The 22454-nt window shown below is 44.5% G+C and overlaps 1 protein-coding gene and 2 long non-coding RNA genes across 6 annotated transcripts; 2 read left to right on the top strand and 1 right to left on the bottom strand.

The window, feature by feature from the left end:
- Positions 1–5563: 5563 nt before the first annotated feature.
- LOC136993251 (uncharacterized) lies at positions 5564–8829 on the bottom strand. The gene is made up of 4 exons (XR_010885487.1): positions 8755–8829; positions 7977–8045; positions 7323–7389; positions 5564–5613 (listed from the first exon to the last, which is right to left on the bottom strand). It is a non-coding gene; the product is annotated as an uncharacterized lncRNA (long non-coding RNA).
- A 1894-nt stretch (positions 8830–10723) lies between these two features.
- Positions 10724–16909, top strand: LOC136993273 (CD48 antigen-like). Of its 4 annotated transcripts, XM_067304114.1 has the most exons (6): positions 13207–13230; positions 13773–14117; positions 14640–14872; positions 14963–14989; positions 15242–15358; positions 16107–16355. In XM_067304114.1, exons 1-4 carry the CDS (start codon positions 13212–13214, stop codon positions 14969–14971), a joined length of 606 nt encoding a protein of 201 aa, XP_067160215.1. In that variant the 5' UTR covers positions 13207–13211; the 3' UTR covers positions 14972–14989; positions 15242–15358; positions 16107–16355. The 4 variants fall into 4 exon arrangements, 3 of the variants coding, with proteins under 3 accessions (XP_067160215.1, XP_067160214.1, XP_067160213.1); XM_067304113.1 differs by lacking the exon at positions 16107–16355 and adding an exon at positions 16876–16909 and having other exon boundaries at positions 14640–14989; XM_067304112.1 differs by having other exon boundaries at positions 14640–14989.
- A 900-nt stretch (positions 16910–17809) lies between these two features.
- Positions 17810–21670, top strand: LOC136993265 (uncharacterized). The gene is made up of 4 exons (XR_010885512.1): positions 17810–18026; positions 19847–19917; positions 21399–21475; positions 21577–21670. It is a non-coding gene; the product is annotated as an uncharacterized lncRNA (long non-coding RNA).
- Positions 21671–22454: the final 784 nt, after the last annotated feature.

Raw genomic sequence — 22454 nt, 5'->3', positions numbered from 1 at the left:
ATTCAGAGGTTGCTTCTCATCTGAACAGGCTCCTTTAGCTGCTGATCCGCTGAGTGCACACTGGGGCACCCACTCCTTAAGCAAGCATTTCAGCAGTGAGGCTGGGCATCTCTGTCAGACAGCTATGACACATGTTTTAAGATACCTGAGAGAGCTCAGTTTTGGGGTGGAACAAGCTGGAAGGAGTAAACTTGCTCCTCTTGCTTTTAGCCTGGAAATAGCGAACACATTCAAGATACGATGTCACATTTTCCCTTGCTGGGATCATCTAGTTCTGGACACAGCAGTCTCCCTCCAGCCAGTGCTCCTTGAAGTGTTCTGGGAATAGTGAAATAGTGGGTCACTAGGTTACTTGCCATGTGGCATTTCACATTTAAATTCCTTAAAGATTTGCAAGCAGACAACATCCCAGCTAACCACATAAACCTCATTTTATCATCTTCTCTTTCCCTGTTGACATTTCAAACTGGGAACAGTCCTTCAGCTCTAAGGTCAAGCAGTTTGTTTTGGAACTAGTATCAACCGAAAGAGTTCAGTCCAAGCACTCCTTTCCATCATCAGGCCAAAACCTCATTGAATCCTATAGAAACAGCACTGTGAAAACCTCCTAGCCTAATCCTTGTGTAGTGAAAAGCAATGCAAAGAATGTATTCAGGTTTCCCTTTTGGCTTCGTCTTCCCTGGTAACTGTTTGCTCAGGGTGATTGCCCTCATCAGATGGCTCCTTCTTCTGATGCAGTTTGAAATGTTATTAGCCCAACACATTATGGCTTTATATGTAATCTGAAAAAGTTCCTATTCTTTTTTCTTGCTTGTTTGGACGCATCATCTGCTTGCTGAAGACACTCTTTTCCTTCCAACAGTCTCCTTTATTCTGCTATGTAACATGGTGCGCAGTTTGCAAGAAGAGCAAATGTTTGATGGTTGCTGGTATAAGTTTATTCTTAGCCTTTAAATTGTCCCAGTGGTAATATATGCATATTTAACCCTTTCAGCTACTCTTTTAAAGTAGGTTTCTCTTTCAGTAATATATTTTCTTTTATAAAGAATTAATTAATAGAGGGGGATTTCTGTTATAGGTTTCCCCCTACCCGTATATAGCACACCTATATTCAGGATAACCTCAGTGTATAGCTGGATTTTGGATCATGAGCTTTTTGAGGTTTTCATCTTGGGGATACACCTCAGGAAAGTGTCCAAGTTAATATTTAGACTAACATCAGCAACATGAACACACTTGGGCAGATTCTTCTACTTTCTCTGCAAAGAATAGGAGAGTGAAGATTTAGACACATATACTCCCTATTAGAAACCAGTACATAGCGGTTTTTATTATTATTATTATTTTTTTTATTAATGAGAGGTCCCACTTCATTACAGCTGTTCTGAAATCAAGCATGAGTTAGTTAAAGGATGCCCCTGTCACATCCCTGGAAATGCACCACTCTTTGCAAGTGGGGTCAGCCTAAGTCTTTGCTTCTGTGCTACTCCCAGAAATAGTAGCAGACATCAGCAAACACTTTTCACTACACAGCTAAATTCAGATAGATGTTGCACTCTTCACAAGTCCTCACGTTTTGTCGGATCACTGCCAAAGCCATCTTATTTGCTGTCGTGTGGTCAAACAGATGCTGAAGGACAGGGTGCTCTCTAATGACAGAGAGATTTCACCAGGATTCACAAGAATCATGTCTCCTCTGACCTTTACTATTTCCTTCTGCAGTTTTGTTGATGCGGGGAGTATTTGGGCCTATTTTTAGACCAAAAAAATACAGTGTAAAACTTGCTGAACCTTTTAATTTAGTTTTTCAAAAAAGAAAGCCAAAGACATCAGATGACTTTTGGTCACAGACTACATGCAGAGGGCTTTTAGTTTTCCAAAACCATTTCTTTCAAAGCAAGAAATAGGGACTAAGAATAGAAGATTAACTTGCAGCATCAGGTGTTAGCATCTTCCATAAACACTACACAGCAGTAGGGCAAAAACAGTGAAGACGCGTTTCTTAGCACTACTCTGTTGGCAGAGGAGTTTAGTATTAGCTATCGTGGAGCCAAGTCATACATCACAGTCCTTGTAGAGCACTGGGGCAAGTTCTGCTACTGACTTATTTTGGTGTTAATGACTGCAGCATCCAAACCAAGGACTATACCTCCTGTGTAGCTGTGCTTATTTCTTAACTCAATGCAAACACAGCATCCCCACGCCTCCCAAATGCGAGCACTCCCTGAATAACAGAATAAGCTCACGTCTCACATCCACCACTGAACAATGGCACCCAAAGCAGTATTTAATAGCTTTAATCAAAGAGGACACAGCCTTTTGTTAAAGCTTCACATCCATGATCTTTTGGGGTTACGTTCAGTAGAGTCCATTGATAAAGTTCGTTTCATTCAGCACTAGTACTACAAAACATTTACTGTTTTAGCTACAGGAGAGTGAGGACTAATTCTGTAAGCTTAGTCATATTCTCTTCTTTGCTTCCTATTAGCAGTCACCACTGCCCCAAGGAATGTGGTTACAGAGTAAAGAAAGTAACCTGATTATACAGAACCAGAGAGAGCACGTAAAAGGTAACAGCACACAGACCATCATCTTTTCTCCGGAAAAAAGACCAGAAGAGTGATGATAACCACAAGAGCATTAAACTAATGCACTCTGTAATTTTTACCTACTTTTCTCTCTAGCACGTTAAGCCTTTAGTGCTTAGTCACTCAAGGTATAGCACAGCCCAGGCTAGAAATCAAGGTATACGTTTGGTCAAATTTAACAATGCATTTGTGAAAGACAGTTCTCAGATTTTTAGTAGCCAGAGAGAAGGAGCAACGTGTATTTCCCTCCCTTCCCAGTGTGCCAAGCTCTATGCTTGCACTCAGGATTCAGGGCTCTTCTCCACTTCCTACTCTGTAGCAGAGAGCCCAGCTGGTTATCACTGCTCACAGAAACACACATGCTTTTTCCCCTGCATTGTTTGTTTTTCTCCTGCATTGCTTGCTCTCCCCACCAGTCTGCACACAGGAAGACCTCCGACTATCTTTAGCTTTTCTGCAGGCTGTCTTGGGCTCCTTTTATGTGCTCTAATTTATCACGAACTCAGGGGGAGAAGATTGCCCTGTTATTTCCTAATTGCATTCAAATCATCTTCACCCTGAGCCAGGCTAAAGTAAAAGTATTTGCTTACAATATCCAAAAACATAGACACCACAGTTACAAAAACTAGTAAAAGATACAGGTAAAGAAATAAAATGAAAATCTGGTGCAAAATCTTGAGTATCAAGATTAAATTTGAAAGCCAGAGGAAAGGACATGTGTGCATCCTTTTATCTAGCTGCTTTGCTGCAAACTTGCTAACGCGGAGCCTTATGAGAGATTGACCTTATCCCCAGACAGGCGTCAGGTTGTTTATGTTAGAGAGCTCTTCCTGGTGGAGCACATTAGCTTTTCCAGATGGGCTAAATTTGAATTTGTCAAGAGTTTGGACACATATAATCCCTTCTTTCAAAATATACTCACTTATTCCTTCCCTATGCTTATTCAGGACATAGTTTTGTCACTTCTTCCATGTCCTTAAGCACAAAAGTGTCACCGTCTGTGAACCTTGTATTTTCCATTAATATGCACATCAGTAAAGTACTTAATACAAACCTCTAAGTGGAATGAAAGCATGATGCAGAGGGCGAGCAGACAGTAATCGAGCATTTGTGTGAACCCCCTCAGTATCTTCTTTTTGGAGGTATCAGAACAAATGTGTTTCTTGACAAATGTTTTTCTCGTCAAAACTTAGATTTCTGCATAAACAGTGTTTTAGCAGAAGGACCTAGATGAACTCTTTGAGGAATCTGTTCTAGACCTCACTCTGAGGGGGGATTTCCATTCATTATTCCTTCAAGTCCAGCTATATTTGAACAGAGCTCTACAGGAAACGTGTGGAAACTGTTGTGGCTGTGATATATTCAAGATGCAATTGTTATCTAGTTATTGGCATATTGTCATGATATCTGAGTGTCAGGAGATGAAATTGTTGTTGTCATTTTTCTGTAAGCATTTGATAATGTCATGTGATAAAAAAAGGTGTCAAAATGGAGGGATTTCATTTCTGAATAGAAATGCCTGGAATAAATAAATGGGTCAAATCCTGTTCCTGTTCCCACTCTATCCCTGTACCGCACTTCAGGAGGGATTTCTCAGTCTGAGCTCAGTGAGACTGCAAGCCCTGAGAGAAGAATTTGGCTAGACAACTTTTTGGATCAAACAAAGACTGGTTTTCTTGAGCTGAGTAAAATAATGTCACATCTGCCTGTGCAAAGGTTTCGTGTGCCATAACAGCAGAATGAGAACATGATAATATAGAGATTATTCAACACAAGCACACCCAATATCATGAACAGGAGCTATATTTCCTGTGATGAGATGCAACAGAGGAGATGCAACAGCCCTTGGTCAATATGGTCACGTAGCCCCCTTCTTCAGAGCGATGTTAGCCACAGCCTTGAAGAGCTCAAGCAAAGCCACAGCGAAGCTTCTGCTTTAGCTAGTGCAGCCTGAGCTTCCTGCCCTGGTGGCCTTAACACTGAGAAAAGATGGGCTGACTTTTATGTTTGCACCAACGTGTGAGCCCCTACACATTCAAAACAGAGCAGAAAACCTGCTGTCATCTAGCCCAGTCTCTCTCATTTCTATATCTCAGCAGCAAATTCATGCAAAGCGCCTGCTCTTCTATGACATTCATGTGCAGGGCACTGAGACAGGCCAGGCAGAGATGCTTTTTATGAGTGAGGATGTTAATCTATGTCATCACTGCAGCAAACAGTTCAGACCCAAATCCTGCTGCTACATACTCAAGGGAGCAATCTCCCATAGACTTTTAGGGTTCCCCAGCTGCAGAGAGGAAAAAAACTAGCCTTCAGCTTCCAAATAGCCAGAGCAGCCAAACCATGCCTAGCCATCCCTGCTGGGATTTGAAATAGCCCCTCTGTGAGCTGTGTCTGCATTTGGCTTAATTTTTCTTGGCCACAGTGGCCATAATCTGCAGATTGGCAGACTTTGGCTTCAGGAGAAGTGGACCAGACACATATGTTTTTCCAAAGACAGAGGTAAAAATGCTTATGTGGCATTGACACTCTCGCATTTATTTTTACTTTGACTTTGAAGCTGCTGATGCTCAAATACCCACTGCACACCCAGCGGGCACAGCAGAGAAGGGGACCGCAGAGACCTTGCATCAGGGTGTAAGATGCGGACATTTGTTTCAGGCAGAAGTGCTCTTCTGAAATGAACCGCAGTTAGCCCACTCGCCATGCTTGGTTTTGCAGACTGGGCTTGCAGCTTGCAAACCGGCTTACTCCTGGATGAAAGCAAGCTAGAAGGTGGTCACATGATGTGCGTTAACTGCTCATGCATATGCAGTCCAAGGAACCAGACTGGAGCTGATCCAAAATACCCCCTCCCAAATGACTATAGTGTGATATCCCGTTGTCTGCACCGTTTCCATTTACAAGTCTGCAGTGGGCCGCAATGCCGATGGGGCTGCCCTGCTGGGTTGCAGTTCCTGGCTGTGCTCTTTGCAGAAGCAGCTGTAGCCTCCGTGATCTTGTCCACCCTTCCTGGCCCATGTTCCTGTGGAAGAGACTTTCCGTTACTCCTTCATCTGCTTTCTTTGTGATCTGGTCAGCACGAGCCAAATGGGAATCGAGCCCACGCTCTTGAAAAGTGCCCTTGACCCTTTAGGTTTTTTTCTAAAAACCATTTTTTTCTTACAAATCGGTAAGATCAGCTGTACGTCCACAGCTGCTAGGACAGAAATGATGAGCAGATATCAGCAGGCATCGTGGTGAACTTTGCAAGTACAAGACAAGCTCAGCCCACACGTGTACAATAACCAGAATAACCCGTGTGGTGGAACAGGGACTCTTCTGAACAGAAGCATTGTACGTTTGCATGACATGAGCTCGAGCAGCGAGTTTCCATTTTCTCTTTTAAAATTCACCTTACTCTGCCTTTCCATTTTAGGAAATACATTTGTTAGTTAGTTTTAATAGTTTTGAAACAATCATCTACTGAATACTTGGCAAATTGAAGAACTAATCAAATATTTAAAAACAAAAAAACAAAACTCACATCAATTACCAACGGGATTTCTTTCCTATTTCAGCTTAATATTTGGGATGATATTAGTAATTTCTCCAAATCTGTGCTTAATTATCTGCAAGTATTTTAGGAATTACCCTGCACAATATACACAATGCAGAGGTATGCCTGCCAAAAGGGCTGAAAACACAGCGGCTGCAAGTTTTCTTTCAGATGAAAAAATGTTACTGAAACAACATCTTCAAGCAAATTTCTAGCTAGGAGAACTTCTAACGCAAATGCTTTTGCTAAATCTTCAAAGTAGAGGATGAAACAAATTGCTCTGAAGTCAGTCAAATCTGTATGAGTTCAAAGGTATAGCTAGTAACCAAGATGGCATTAGCTAAAGCACTTTATAAATCTATTTTTATGAATTTTTTAAAATTTCATTTGAGTGCAAATAGGCGATGCCTGCTGGTGGGAGGTCAAGCCTGATTGCATGACAGACCTTTCTGAGTGGAAACGGCACTGCCATAAAAAGAAAAGACTCAAACCAGGTCAACAGCAACATCTTTCCCTCCTGCCTCTGCATCACCATGCAGGTTCATGAAATTTATGCCCGGACTTTTTAAGACAAAATGCCAATAGCAAGCCCAGATGGAATAACACCTCTGAGGCAGGGAAGGGTCTTGTACTCAGAGGATAAGCTACAGCTTTATTTAAACCGATACAGCATGTCGTTTTACCTTCCTGTCCCTTCCACATCCCTTTAATCTGGGTTCTTTTTTGCATTGCTATAGGGGCAGCTCTGTTTATGTGCAAATACATGGCAAATGTCTCATCTTCAATGCTACGTATCACTTAGCTGAAGATCAGTGGGCTGTCCAAGGGGCTGAGAAGAGACAAAACGTGAAGCTGCAGAGACCCTTCCCGCAGAGGTTAGCAGGCTGAGCTGAAAGGCTTTGAGCCTGAGCTGTTGCTTTAGCCCCTGCAGAAGACCCTGCAGTCTTGTAGCCAGTGTGAAAGCAGCCTCAGTATTACAACCTCTCCGATATCCCCTGGGATCTTTGGGCACTTCTTAAAACTCCTGCGGTCATGTAAATATTCAAAAACCTATGATGGGGGAGGGTGTTTACTTTGCCTTTTGAAAATCAGATTCAATAACTCATGTATGTGAAAGGCTCAGGGGGAAAAAAGAAAAACCAAAGAGAAAGAAAACTTCAGTTAAAAAATGAAATCACACAGTTTTGGAGGCTTACCTAATAACTTCCGAGTGCTTGAAGTTGATCATATTGCCTTTGTTCCTCAGTTCACACAGACAGCCATCTAAGAAAGAGCAGAAGTGACAAAAAAAAAAAAAAAAGCATTCAAGAAAACCATTACAAATCACAAAAACATTGCAAAGACTGAATAGACTCTGACATGCCAATTTGTTTTTAACTCCAAGTTTTACCCATGCCTCTCTGTCACATTATAAGCACCAGCAGTATACTGAGAGATTAAATCGCAGGCTGCCACTGCTTTTACAGAAGCAAAGATGGGGCAGGTAAACCAGAGAAACATGGATGCAGAGCTTGCAGCCAACAACACTGAGCCATAAGAGTAATTTGGAAGAAATGTTAACTTGCTCTGTAGAGCAGGGCTTCCATATCAGCAGGGCGATTTACTGCTCACTGATGCTTTCTGATGTTCAAAGAGACCTTGAACAGACACTGTGGGTGTGTGGTGCAGGGGTGTGTGGGGCCAGAGGGGTCCTGGTGGGGCCCAGAGCCTCTCTTGCACGATCAAAGGTTTATTTTGGCCTATTCTAGCTGCAGCGCAGGCTGTGCAAGGCTGCAGAACGGCTAGCAGAGCACACCTGGCTAAAGGCTCACTGGAGATAATAATTTGGGTAGTGGTTCAGTTTCAAATACCTTTGTAACTTCCTCCTGGCCAACAGGGAGGCGAGGGGCAATGTGACCTGCACCACCCTTCTGAAGTACCTGGAAAGAGAGGGAAAGATGTCAAGGGCTGGTAAAAGAAAGCATCACTATTGCAGACATACAAAAGGAAGGAGGTGTTGGAAGCGGTATGTGAATACAGAGCCACCACGCCATAAAGCACTTTTGCTTCCAGCAAATAACACTTGCCAAATAAACAGGACATTCAGAACATCTTCTGAAAGCTGTTTCCTCAGCTCTTGTCCTGGCAATTATCGGGGAAAATGTCCCTCACCAAGGGGACAGAGTATGATCTGTAACTTGTGAGTGAGATACAGCATTCAGACAACTCCAGGGTGCCCTCTCCTGGGAAGCGTTGCTACAGCAAGCATAAGAAAAGCTCTACTTCACCTGCTCTAGGAGAGCAAGGAATAAAAAAAAAACCAAACGAAAATGGCTTCAAATGAAAGTGAAATGCTGTTTTCTTACTGGTTTTGTTTTTTTAAAGGACACGGTTGAACCCACGCCTTGGATTTGAGGACCAAAACGATCCAGGCCTAGAAGCTGGCCTCTTTAAAGCCTTTCCTTCCCTAGCTTGTGCCAAAGTTATGCTGAAGTGCAAGAATAGCTAAAGCCACATTTTGACCACGTGGGTGGCCTGACATGGACTGGGTACTTGGAGAAGAGCAGGCAGTGGTATTTACATACTGGAACAGGAAAATAAGCCTATTTATAGTGCAAGAAACGGATTGAAATAAAAGCTCTCACTCACCAAAAGTGCCCCACAGCGAAACGGGCTTCAGAGCAGACGGAGCTCCAAGCAGATCTGCTCCACCTCTGCTCCTCCACTCTGCTACCCTAGGACCTTCCTTTTCGGTCTTTCCAGCGAGTTTTGTTTTAGAGATAAAAAGCAAAAACATTCTTCTAAGATAAGTGTATATCCTCGTGCATTGATTTACATAGGCTAACTGCTTTGGAGATAGTCAGGCATCAGATATGGGTTCTCATTGCTAACCCTAGAGCTGTATCCTCCCAAGAGGTTATCTCAGTTCGTAAGACTTGGTACCAAGGCAGAGTGCAGCTGGAGCCAAATTGGCTCCAAATGTTACCTGTTACCTGCAAACACCTCTCGGTTTTAGAACTGACCCACGGCCAAGTAAGACTAAGTTATGGCAGAATGTGAGTAAACTTTCTGAAGTGGTTACTGTTCTCCTTCTCTGTCCTTCTGCCTTTCTGTCTCGTGCCCCATCACATGGGCACAGGGTGGGGGGAAAGGAAGGTGTAGGGGGCTGAGGGAGGAGAGAGCTATAAAGGGGAGCCTTCTCTGTTTGCAGTTGGGCGACAGGGATGGATTGTCCCTCTGAAATTGGTGCCCTTCCTCGGCATCCTCCCTGAGCAGAGATACAGGCAGGGAGCAGGAGAAGAGCTCCGTGTCTCCTTGGGCATGACAGAGCTGTGTCCTGTTGGCACTGTCTAATCTGCTCCTTCACGTGTTGTATTTTCCATGTCAGTACGTTTCTAGGGTTTCCCTGTTATGAACAGAGCTGCTTGAGTCTCCCCCTGCTGCACCTCTGTTGGCTACTCAGAAAAACAAGGCAGAGCAGCAGCTCCTTATGGAGCCCCTTCCTTATGTCATGCTCTCCTAGTGTAACACACCAAAGAAGAAGTTAAAAGCTGGACAAACTTATTCTGGCTTTTTCCATGCAGAACATGCAATGGGGGTGCTCAGCTTCTACAGGAAGGCAGCCAAGGGTCTTCCTTAGACTCCTGGCTACGAGCTCTGCCATTTACCCTTGCCTCTCTTATTCTCCACCTTGCCTTCCTGTCACAGTCCCATAATTGTTGGTGCAAAGCAGCTGCCTCTTCTATCTGTGCCTTAGGATATCTCTAATTAAGCTACTGTTGATTTACCAACCTATTTACATGCATTTCTCCTTGCTGAAGGCTAGCAGTACTGTTCAATCATGCCATGCTGGTGTGCGTGGGTGTTTGCTGTGCTTGGCTCCAGCAGGGTTCGAGCTCAGCCTGAAGTGCTCCCAGGGTGCTGTGCCTTCCTCCCTGCAAGCGTGGGTGACCGTAGGTGCAGTGGGACCCTTCCCCAGGAGAGAGGGAGCCTCGAGAAGGCTCCAGCCTCCCCCTGTCCTGGGGAAGGGCTGGCTGCCTCCCACCTCTGTCCCTGTGCCTCGAGGGGAGAGGAGAGCATGCAAGTAGGAGATGGTGACCCCCCCCATCCAGAGGGGAGGGAGAGGCACATCTACAAATCCAGAATCATCTGTTTGCCTACAGGGTAGCGAAGGACCCAGGTGCGTGGGAAGCACAGCCGCCACCTGCACTTACGGTACAAGTGAGATGCCCAGAAAAAACATTGTCCTGAAGAGCAGTCACGGCAGGGCTCCCTGTTCCCTGCTCCCTGTATAAGCTGAGAGTGCCTATAAAGTCGAGCCTGAGCTGGACGTCTCCTCAGCCCGCCAGGGTTTGAACACAGCTCCCACGCATCCCAGGAGATCCTCGCAAAAAGCCAGTCAGACCTCTGCAGGGGACGGGTGCCCTCTCTCTGCTCTGGTTGCAGAGCTACTAGCAGGGAGACAAACTCCCAGAGAGCAGGGAGTGAACAAATCACACCTCCTGTGCAGGCAGATGGACAAGCTGGTGTTTGGCTGATAGGTGGCCCTCATGAGTATTGGAAGGCCCAAACAAAACTATGTGGGCGTGTAAAAAGGAGGAGAAATGCTGTCCTGAAAGAACTCCCTGCCAGTTTATACTCACAGTTGTAAAAGAAGAATGAACTCTTCACTCCAGCAGTGACTGATGTACTGCAGAAATGTAAGTCTCTTGCCATAAGTTTCTTGCCATTCTTTTTCATCTCTCTTACTTCAGAGAAATTCAACTCTTTTTAAGCTGCCTTAGTGCTATCATAAAGGTCTTTTCATGACAGTTGAACCACTCTCTTGAGAGCAGATAGCCACGCTTGTTTTGAACTGGCACATTTTATTAGTCCTGAAGAGTTAAGAAGGAGTCTTTGAGTTGTTGTAGCAATGCAAGAGCATGGGCTGCGCTTGCACCAGCAAAGCAGAACCAGCCACTTTGCTGCTTATGGCTCTACTTTGCTGTTTCTCTGCTGCATTTAGAGCAGGACCTGCTGTAGGAAGCATTTTTTCCAGCCTTCAGGTAGGGATTTTGACTTTAACCACGCTCAGTGGAGAGCAGAGCCGGTGGAAAGAATGTGGTTATTTTCATCAATTGCTCTCAAAGCAAACAAGGATTTTATCCTTCATGCCAAAGCCTCGTTCTCAACAGAATGATCTTTGTGTTTCACCGGACCTTGGGCAGTGTGAACCTCCAGAAACTCCCATTTCTTCTTCTGTATCTTTGCAGGAGCACCAAGCTGGCAGGGACTGCCTCAGGTAAGACAGGCCTCAGGTAAAATAGCATTGCAAATTGCAAATCTATGTTTCTTAAAAAAAAGAAAAAAAAGAAAAAGAAAACAACAACAACAACCCAGAAAAGGATTACCAAAGAATTGAGAGGCAAAGGGGGCTCAAAAAAACTACAGGGAAACAAAAACCTACTCAGTTATTGGCAAACGACTGACTAGCCACCTAACTTTCTTTGCAGAAACAGTAAAATACAGGAAGAGAATAAATGGGATTTGATAAACATTTCGGTTCCTCTCTCTGGGTATGACAGGATGGGCACGTCCGCAGCTCAGCTGAAGTTCTCCTTCGGCAAAGAAGGACCCCTTATTCTGCCTGCAGAAGCCCTGTGGTGGTAGAAAGGGTGGTTGGGTGTTGCTTTTGCTGATCATTGTATTAGGTACTTGAATTCAAGTTTGCAGGATGGAGTTTTAGAAGAGAGGCACTAAGGGGATGTAGAGAAAGGATTTTGAGCAATTTTGGCTGATATGTATTCAGATTAGTCTGGAGGCTGAAACCTCAACTGAAAAGAAACCCTCTCCCGGAGAATACCTGGAGCGAGGAGAGGGATTCCAGAAGGGATGAGGGTCTGATAGCATCCAGTGGAGGCAAAGGAGCATGAAGAGACAGGGCTACTGGTCAGGCCTGGGATGTAGCTGGTTTGCCTGTGTTGTGCTATAGCTGCGAGGCATTTCTGCTAGGAAGGGGAATGACGCCGAGAGGTTTTAGTTGTCAGAGCGTACAGCAGGACCATCCTGCAGTGTTTAAATGTGTCTGTGGGATTGCTTGTCCTCACTGATGACAACAGCTGAGAGCTACACAGAGTCCCTTGGAAAGCAGGTGAGAAGGGAGAAGCTGCTGCAGTCTCCTGGGAGCAGAGAAACAGCCCGTACACTGCCTGTTCAAAGAGCTAAAACAACAACAAAAAAAGCTGTTAGCAAAGCAGCTGGGGTTGCTGGAGTCACTCCAAGGGCAGAGTGGCACCAGCCACACTAGCACAAGGCACGGCGTGCTTTGTGGGAGAGGAGCAACGTGGCAGGCAGCTAGCCCAGGTAGCCCAAGCAGCAGGCACCTGCTCTCTCAGAGGGGAAGATCACCCCTCGGGGGGGGGGGGGGGGGGGATTCCCTTTAGGACCTAGTGATTGCTCTCCTGGCTGTTTTCTTTTGCTCTTTAGTTTCCCTTCTCAATGTTGTTTGCTCAACTTTTTGATTCAAGCCTGCGGTTGAGGAAAATGGATCTTTTCCCGTTTTTCTAGTGGGGATATGAGCTGATACTTCAGTCACAATCCCCTGAGATCTGTCCTTGCTGCTGCCATTCAAGTCCTGCCAGAAGAATTAAATAAACACACGTGGGACTGCTGTTGGTGTGCTAAGAGCAGTCTCAGTGAGGCTGTAACTTCAGTTCTTCTGTCCCTTAGGCTGTTCTGAAAACAGTGTATTATCAGCTAAAAAGAAAGGACCTGGCCAGCCTGCCTGGGAATTTGAAAGGTTGAGTGTAGATACAAATGTTACACTGGCGGTACCTGTAAACCAACCCTGTGTGAAGCTAGAAATAGGTTAATGCGCAGAGAAAAGACATATTCATCCACTTAAATGGGAAAACATAATGCTCCTGGCACATCTACCAGCTTAGTGCATGAAAATGGTGGGAGCTCAGTCTGGGAAGGACCAGTGAGCGGAACAGGCACTTAACTGGAGAAAAGAGGTGTATATGGACTTGAACAGATCATACCAAGTGTCTGTACTTGTTTGCTTCTTTGCAGTTTTAAATTCTTCCAGATGATCCTGATGTTCCAGTGAGAGACAGCTTTTCAGAATGCAGCATCCGTGCTTGAGTATGTAGAGCTTGTCTGGCCCCCACAAAGTGTATTTCAGACTCTTCCTGCCTAAACATTCACGTAGGCATGCAAATAATCTCATCTGAAGATGAGCTCAACCCCGGACTGCACAAGCAAATGCTCCACTTTCAAAGATTAAGCCAGGCCTGGGCAACAGGAGCAGTGGAAGTCCCTCCTACTCATGCGCACCAATATACGTGTTGTGGAGCATCGTCACTGGCCAAACTGAGGGGCTGGAGGAGCTGGAGATGGTGCCAAATTTCAGAAATCCAGAACCAGGATGAGATCTCAAGCCCAGAGATCCCTCCCCAAACTCAGCCTTGTAGTGCTGAGATGCTCGGCTCTGCGGTGCTGGCAGTAGTCCCAGCCCAGCACTGCTCTCTGCATGGATGGCGAGAGCTGATGGCTCAGCTAGGGATTCTCATCCCTGCTAGACTGACACCCATATCCCAGTACAGCAGGCTCTCACTCCCTGAGCCCAGGTCCCCAAATGAAGTGCTGTGTAAGACTAACTATCTACCTCTCTTTGCTCTTTTCAGTGCTGTTACTGATCTTACAACAGGCTCCAAAAGTCACAGGCTCCTCAAAACAGCTGTTTGCAGCTACGGGCTCTTCAGTGCTGCTCACCTTCAAAAATGTCACCGAGATCATATGGTTCATGCAGTGGGAGTACAAAAAAGGCCCGACACAGAAAGGAATTGTGGATTACTTCAAGTCAGATTCAAAAATAGTGATCTATGATCACTATGAAGGCAGAGTACAATTCCATACATCCAATGGCTCCCTTGAGCTGAGAAACGCACAAGTGAATGACAGCGGTACTTACATGGTCACGGTCAACTTAAAGAAAACTTTAGTGAGAGAAATACTCCTCCTAGTTATAGGTAAGTGAGAAAGCAGAGATTTTAATAAAGCAGACACTTGGAATAGCTGTTAAAAGTCAAAGAAACATAAAACAGATCTCATTCCTGCTCTGGAGAAGCAGCTGGGCTTGTCACAGGCTGGCTTATCATAAGCACTTTTTTATGGCTTTGTATACTAGAAGAGCAGCTAACACTCTGCTTCAGAAATATTTGCATTGAATGTACTTTATACAGACCTAAGTAGAAATGAAGAGTGATTCTAATGTTTCTAATGAGGAAAGCCCTGAGCATATAGTTAACAAAATATATATTAGTATATTTCCTGTAATGTATTTGAATGCATAAATATAGACTGTCAATGCGTACAGCAGACTACAATTCAAGAAGATGTCTTCAGCTAATATGTATTTCTGCCACTCTACATCAGCAGATTTGGTTCAGTTTAGGTGACAGAGGTTGGTGTTAAGTGCCTAGTCTTGGAACCTGGACTTTTAAAATATTATGAGAAAAGGTAAATGTATCCAACTCTCTTGTTTCTCCTAGACCCCGTGTCCAAACCTGGCTTACAGACAGATTCAAAACTGGCTGATACACCTATCCAATTATCTTGTGCGGTGGAGCATCTTGCCGCAGTAAAAGATGTTGTTTGGAAGAAAAATGGGCAGCTGCTTTGCCCAGATGGTCATTATGTGTTTTCTGAAGACTTCAGAGTTTTGCAGATACAGAATGGGCAGAAATCAGACTGTGGCTCCTACTCCTGCAATGTCAGCAATGAAGTAAGCTGGGACGAAGCCTCCCTCGACTTGATCATTGACGGTAAGGGATACGCAGCTTGAACCACAGAACATCAACAGCCTTTTCCTTAGGTGTATTAGAGTGAAGTCTTCAGACAGGTGAGAAAACAACTTCTTCTCCCCACTTCCCTGGCAGATTAAGTTAATTCATGCTGGTTTCCTTTTCCTTCCCCCCCACCCCCTAGAAGTTGAACAATTTACAGCAACACGTAATGTGGGATTTCAGTTTTTATCCTTCACTGAACACCATTGTCCTCCTTCTTTCACCGTCTTCTTTTAGCTTCTGGCTACCATTTCAATCTCCCATTTGTGAGTCTGTCAGTGAGAACTTGAATTCTTTCTTTGTTGTAGGTTTGAAACCTTTTCTGAAGCAAGCACAGCAAATGTCTACTGCTGCTAGCTTCTTCACCTGGGCTGCCACACTGGGCCTCCTTCCTCTGTACTATCTATCAGGAAAAAAAAGAGTTGGTATGTTGTCTCATTCTTTTCCCTCCAGCCTTGGAAAAGAGGTTTTTAGCCAAGATTTCATAATTTGCCTAGTTGCTGCTGTTAAAAAATGGAGGTGGACAAAGAAATTTGCAAGTAAGAACAGATGAAGTCAATAAGGTACATTACTCATCTTCTGTGAACAGCTCAGGGTGCTCATTTTCATATTGTCACATTTCTCTAAGACATGTAAAACAGTCCCATCTCCCACTGCTTCAGGTTTCCTTTGATACCGACACCCCCTGGCCAGCCTTAACTGCATGAACTCGCTTCAAACTTGGGTTAATATTCCATCTCCTTCAATTCCTGCAGACCCCACAGTGGGTCTATATTGCTATCGACCTTTTTTTTGCCATCTTCAAATGAGGTGAGCTTTCTGTAACAAACACCAGCTGTTCATATTATTTGCCTGCCTTGCCACCAGTTGAACAGCACTGGGTCAAAAGATAAGTCTCCGTTACTTTTGCCAGGCATGCGGCGCTGTGTGGAGTGCTGGAAGTGGAGTGTGGGCCCAGTACTCCCACAGAAGTCAAGGTTTGAAAAAGCTGCACACCCTTATGGATGTATAAAAGTTATTTAAATTCCCTGCTTCAGTTCAAGAGTACATTAAACTGGCCGCAGAGACAGAGGCTGCCTTCAGCCCTTTGATAAATGCAATGGTCTCATCTCATGCCAAACATTTTGCTTTACTAGATAGGTAATACCAGTCTAATGTGTGTTGCTTCCCTAGGAGTAGTGTTCTGGAGGTGGCCTTGTGTAGGCTTTCTTGTGCTGCTACTTGGCTCCTGTCTTCTTCTGGCCATTGCCAGTGGTCTCTGGATACAAGAGGAAGGTAAAAATCACAATCATGCTGCTTTGGAAAGGTACCAGTATCCAACTACGAGGCAGCAAATGAAATAAAGTGATTATGTACTATGTATCAGCTCCAAGGGAGCACCTTTGGTGCAGGGAGGAAGAGCACATACTTGTACATTTACCAGGTGAGGGGAAAGCCGTTGCCTTTCCTTGGCTGTTGCCAACATCGTGATGGAATGTTGATACGGAGAGTTACCAAAGACACAAGCTTAGAAAGATGGCATTGCAAACATCCAGGCTAAGGGTCACCAAAGGAAAGGTATACAGAAAATAGGTATAGGTTTATGCATGGGCACACACCTGAGTCCTTTTCTGAAGTGTTAGCTTTCACATCATGCTAAGCCCACAGCATCTCTCCTCTGTGTGACAGCCAGGCATGCTAATGTGAGGCATTTCTACTCACAGACAGATGAGGGTTTTCAACTTTGTTCATCTGTGGCATCAAAAAGCTGTTCAAATGCGGTCATTAAAAGAGACGTAAAAGAACGAAAGAACAAGATGCTGCTGGCACCCTTGCTGCAGTGCCTCCATGAGGTTTTCTGATGGGTCAGCGGCTGCTCTGGTACATGGGTGCATGAGGATCCCTGCAGAACAGAGCCCAAAGTCTCCAGTTGGCAATTCCTCTTTTTTCTTGTTTCTTGCAGGCATCTCTCCAGCCTTTCTTCTAATGCTCTTCCTTGTGGTGGGAATCATCATAATGTTATTAGTAGCTGTGATCTTAGCACTTTCCCCAGGCACGTGGCAGAAATTTAAAGCAAAACCACGTAAGTATGCATGAATGTTGCACACCTGTTTATCTGTGATCTCATAGCAAGAGCACAGAGGGTAGCGAACTTGGTAACAAGACGACTCTTTCTGCCCCTTGGATTGCTTTCAACCATCACCCGTATATCAGCCACGTTGGAGGGCATGCACACTTCTCTAGCAAGCAGGGTATTGCTCAGCTTTTGCTGTTTGAACAGTCTTTGTACAAACTCAATGCCACACCTCTGTTTTGGGGTTAATATTCTGAGGAGCCAAAAATTCTAGAGGGAACAAAATGTATAAAGGTGTCTTCCCTCTCCTGTGAAGAATTACCTCTTATCAGCATTTAATGGCACTAACAAAATATCACAGGACCTGTCATGCTGCTTTTCTTGTTTCTAGGGAACCCTATTGTCTTGGATGCTGCTGTTCTGGGAGGAACGGTGCTAAACGTGCTGCTCACCAGCCTGCTGCTGGAGGACATTCAGCATCAGCAAAGTCAGACTGCCTCTTTCCCATGCCCAAACTTGCATTGCCTGGCTTCCTAAACGGAAAGCTCCATCATAAACTCCCTGAGTTATATAAGGATAGTGGTACCTTGCAGGCAATTGCAGTTTCTACCCAGTAGAAAAGAGGGATTTCCAATTCCCTGCAAAGCTGAAACTCGGGGCTCCCAGTCACAGGAAGCCCGGGTCACCTCCTCTTCCACCACCAGTCCTGGCCCCGACTCACCTTTTCCTGCAGGGCTTACATGGTGCTGCTGTGGGTTGTTCTGGAACCACCATGCTTAGGCTTTGCAGCAGAGAATTCAGACTTTGTAGCTGTCAGCTGCAGGGTTTTAACAGCCCCGTGTAACTGTCCAAGTGGCACCACACATTCCTATTTGCTGCAGAAAAGCCCTGCAGACCTTTGCAGCTGGCCAGGGTGGCATTAATTCCTGCTTTCTTCTTGACTCCAGGAAAAGGATGCTCACCTGATTTTGACTGGACAGCAGCAACAGTTATCGTGTCTGTTGTTTCTCTCTTTGTGTTTCTAGTCGTCTTTGTGTGGTGTAAGTATGAACCAAAGCCATGATTCTCTTGTTATCACTGGGACAGACTAAAAAGATAACTGCTCTCCCAAGTCGTACCTCTGAATGCAAAACTTGCCTATCCTCACAGAGGGCACATGGGAAAAGGATAAATGGACAAAACACATGGGTATCATCCGGATTAAACGTACAGACCAGTTTAGCAGCAATCAGAGAGTGCAGGGAGTGGGGCATGCATGTAAGGGGAAGGCTGTGAGGACTAGGAGAGGTAGAGCGGAGGAGAGTTAGTATGGGATACCAAGTGGGCTCTCACACACACCTTGACTGCATGCTGAGTTTACCACACCGGCTATCCTGGAAACTCTCTTTGGGTTTAATTGTGAAATATATATCCTCTTCACTGATCAGGAAATTCCCCCCTCTGCAGGGAGCCCCACCACAGACTGCCCTGAGCTCTGAAAACTTCAGCTCCTCCCAGCATTAGAGCCTGTTCTCAGACTTGCTACGTAGTCCAAAAAGGCTCCTCCTTCCCGATCCCATCCCTGCCGTGCCCTGCCTGCCCGCCCTCTCCCTGATTCCAGTGTGGGGGGAAAAGGGATGTGTGGGAGATGCAAGGAGACATCAGCAAACATAGCAGCAGCCACAGTGGATGAGACTAAGGGTCTGTCTATCCCAATACTCTGTCTCTGGGGCTTAGAGCAGCTGCCTAGGGAAGACTATTAGAATGGGCCAAGCATAAGTGATATTTCCGCCCACTCCAAGAATGACATGTTTTTATGTATTTGTTTACCCTCAGTGGATTACTTTACCATGAAACAGTTCCGTTTCACCTTGAATCTATGTAAACTTTTAGCATCCTCCATGTCCTGCAGCAAGGAATTGCACAAATACCCAATTCTTTTGGCTTCTTCTGTATCTGCTCCTACTAGCTTCTTTTACTTGGAAAGCAGATTGAACAACCAGTTGATAGCCAGTGTCTCCAGACTCTTCAGGATTTATAAACCTCTTTCATATGACTACCTCAGCTGATCTTTTCTGGACTGAAGGGGGCTATTTTTAGTTTTTCCTCCTGTAGGAGCCATTTCATACTTTTGAGCAGCTTTGTTCATCCTTGGAATTTTTTCTATATTTACTATCGTCTTTTTGAGATGGGTATTTAAGATGCAGGAGAGCAATGGATTTATATGGTAGTGAATGACATTCCTTGTTCTGTTCCTTACTTCTTTCTTCATAATTTGTAATTGCCGATTGGCTTTTTTTCTGACTGCTGCTGAGCACTGAGCTGCTCAGTGAAACAATCTCTCATAACCCCAAGATCTTTTTCTTGAGCAGCAACAGTCAGCTCAGAGCCCATCGCTTTATATGTGAAGGCAGGATCATTTTTGCATGGCTATAGGTGAAGACTGTGGGTGATCTTCTCATAATAAGGACTCCTTGTCCATGCAGTGCCTTTCAGCTTGCAGTGACTTTATAACCAAGTATGGAGATGTCTGTAGTCAGCAAAATCAGTTCTCTACATTCTAACAAAATGGAATACATTCACTTTTCTGACACAATGAAATACCTTCTCTTAGAACAATGAGGCAATTCTAATGTTGAAATAAAACAACTACAATTAACTTTTATTTATTTAAAAAAAAAAGTAGTCTTCTCTTCAGCATCACAGCAGAAGAATGCTTGCCTGGCATTTGGAAGAAATTCACCGTTTGCTTTGTGGTTCTTGTATCCCCCTCGCGCCAGAAACACCTTGTTGTTCACTCCATGTAATAGGTATTTTCCACCCAACAGACCCCACGCTAAGACAAAGCAATCATGGGCCACAATTTCTCTGCATTTTTCAGGTCACCAGGAAATAAAGTACCAAGAAGCACCAGAAAAAAAGCTGCAAGTTGAAGGGCATCAGAAATTAACGGTACAGTTTTCCCCAAAGTTTTTTTACCAGAATTTGAAAGTGTCCTCACTGATGTTCTGTAACCCCAGCAGTCAGTCAGGATTTGTTTCAGCTTTCAGCCCTTCAAAACACAGTATAAAGAATGCAAAATATTTCTTTTATAAACTCATATTTATCAACCAAGCCACATACTAGGCTATCAGCCAAGATTTTTGTCTGGTTCTGCCAAGTCATTTACTTGGGAACACCATTCACGAAGACAACTGTACATCTTCAGCTAACTTCAATCCGAAAACATCCAGGAAGTATCTCTTTGCTCTTCAGACTTATCGGTAAGATGTGGGAATGGGAAATCTTAACGGTCAACAGTCCAAGAGGAGACAAGTTAGCAGATAAAATCAAAGTGCATAATTGAAAAAAGACTGACTGGTCTCACCTTGCAACTTCACTGGTTCTGGCAGTCACAAAAAATTCATGCCATAAAGAATTCAAAGGCATGGCTGCAGGGATAAACGTTGTTCTTTAGAGACAGGCAATCTTAGTTAAAATGAAAGATACATCCACTTCTAAAACACTACACAAAATGGAAACAGTAAAGGAGAAAATTATCAAATTGAGCGAATCAGCTCCTGGTGTGAGCAACTGTAATAAGCTGTGAAGGCATCAGCATGTCCATATGGTGGACACTTGGTCTAGAAGGGTGTGAAGAACATCCATGCACACATACACACAGACGCTGCCATACTACCAAGACTACTATTGGTTCGATATAGCAGGAGTCTGATCCCAACCTGTATGTGGTCAAGACCTGGGAGATTTTAAGAGTATTTCTACATGCCAGAAAAGAAGCATTTAAACTGTGTTTCTCAGAAAAGCTCCCCCCTGGCCCTCAAATCTCCAACCATCCCATCGGATGTTCTGCCTTCACTGAATTGCTCTAGGCAATGCCAAGAAGTAAAATGTCCAGTGAATCAGACCAGTAGGTTCCAACTCAAGAATCTCTTCCCGGTTCCCGAATACAACTAGCAGAAGCTCTGGAGCATGGGGTTTTAGAGTGCTGTAGAAATGGGACAAACAAGGGTCTCTTCTCTTACTAAACTCCTTTAGAAACACAAGGGTGTCGAATATCCAACTCTCGCTGTTACTCTGAAGTAGTATCAGAGAGGTTTTGTGAAAGCACAGTATACCGGTATGCTGTTTTAAGAAATATATAACATCGGGTTATTAGAATAGGACAGAAACAAGCCTTCCCACCTCAGAGCCATCTCCCATCACTGCATGGGGAGGATCCTTAGTCTGTGATCCCCAAGCAGCAGAAAGGAGTTGAATGGGGAAGGAGTCTGATATGTTTATTAAGACACGTGCATGTTTATGGGAAAGCCACAGTATCATTGCAATGCCTGCATGTTATTTATTTAGAGCAGAAAAGATGTGCAGTAGTAGTTCATTCACAAGGCACATTTCAAACACTCTCTCACTGTTTTTCTCCTTTTTGAATTCAGAGTTGCAAAGATGAAGAACATGAGGCAGAGCTTTGATAGACGCAGCCCGCACAGGCCCTGCTTGCACTAGAAATAGTGTAAGTTGTCATACCATGCTCTCTCCCATCTGTCCACATTGCTGCCTGCAGCTAAGGTCCTCCCTTCTCTCTTCTAACTCCCTGCTGTTGGCAATTGCTAGCCCTCACCACCGTTGGCTCAGCTCCAGGAGAGGCAATTCCTCCTTACCGCCACTGGCTCCTGCCCCCTTGCTGCCCCCAACACCAGAATTCATGCACCAGCGACCTGAATAGATCCAGCTGAGACTCATTCTGGCCCAAAAAAGACATCCAAGAATCAGTGACTTACAGTAGAGCCTTTCCATGCTTCTGTCCATCAGCCAGCAGTATGAATGCTGCAACCTACACAAAAGAAGAGGCAGGACTGAGTGATGTATGTGGGAAAGAAGGGGCTCCTCAGCGCAGCTTATGCTGAACTGAAGCAATGAAGACACTAAGGGGAAGTGAGAAATGTTGACCTGTAACCTCCTTCTGCCCCTTCCTTCACACTGACTCTGGTATTCACGAAACGCTAAGCTCAGCTTACTCAGCTCATTAATCCAGGAGAAAATTAGCTGCTTCTTTTTTTGCTGGCTCAGCTTTCTGTTCGTTTAGTGAGATGAATCTGCTCAAGGATGAGTCCAGACAGATCCAGAGCAAGAGATGGTGCAGGAACATACACCCTCCACCCAGCCTGCCCACTGGCACTTTGTCCTCTGGCTTGAAGGGACCGATTTATAGATATATATTCACAAAAGTACTTTGATAACTTGCATCCTACTGATTTTTAGTAATACATTTCTTTTATATATTACGTGTCTTGTTTTTTAAGTGGTATACCTTCTGTCTTTCTTGCATAGCTACTTTTTTAGTACAACTTGTTTTGGTTTTTTTGATAGGACTTTGGGTCAGCCTTTGTTGTCTAAACCTTGTTCTTAAGCAAGCATTTCAGTTTTGACCATAAACAAGAACAAGGAAGCTATTAAAGTCTGATGTATTGGGCAAAACATCATAAAAGTTA

This window comes from Apteryx mantelli, chromosome 13, assembly GCF_036417845.1.
Source record: "Apteryx mantelli isolate bAptMan1 chromosome 13, bAptMan1.hap1, whole genome shotgun sequence".
In the NCBI taxonomy this organism is placed as follows: Eukaryota; Metazoa; Chordata; class Aves; order Apterygiformes; family Apterygidae; genus Apteryx; species Apteryx mantelli.
This window is presented reverse-complemented; position numbering and strand designations above follow the sequence as displayed.

What these genes read in the sequence shown, in the direction of transcription:
- LOC136993273 (XM_067304113.1), top strand. An exon ending in AATACTCCTCCTAGTTATAG is followed by an intron (nt 14,118 to 14,639) that starts GTAAGTGAGAAA and finishes TGTTTCTCCTAG; the next exon opens with ACCCCGTGTCCAAACCTGGC.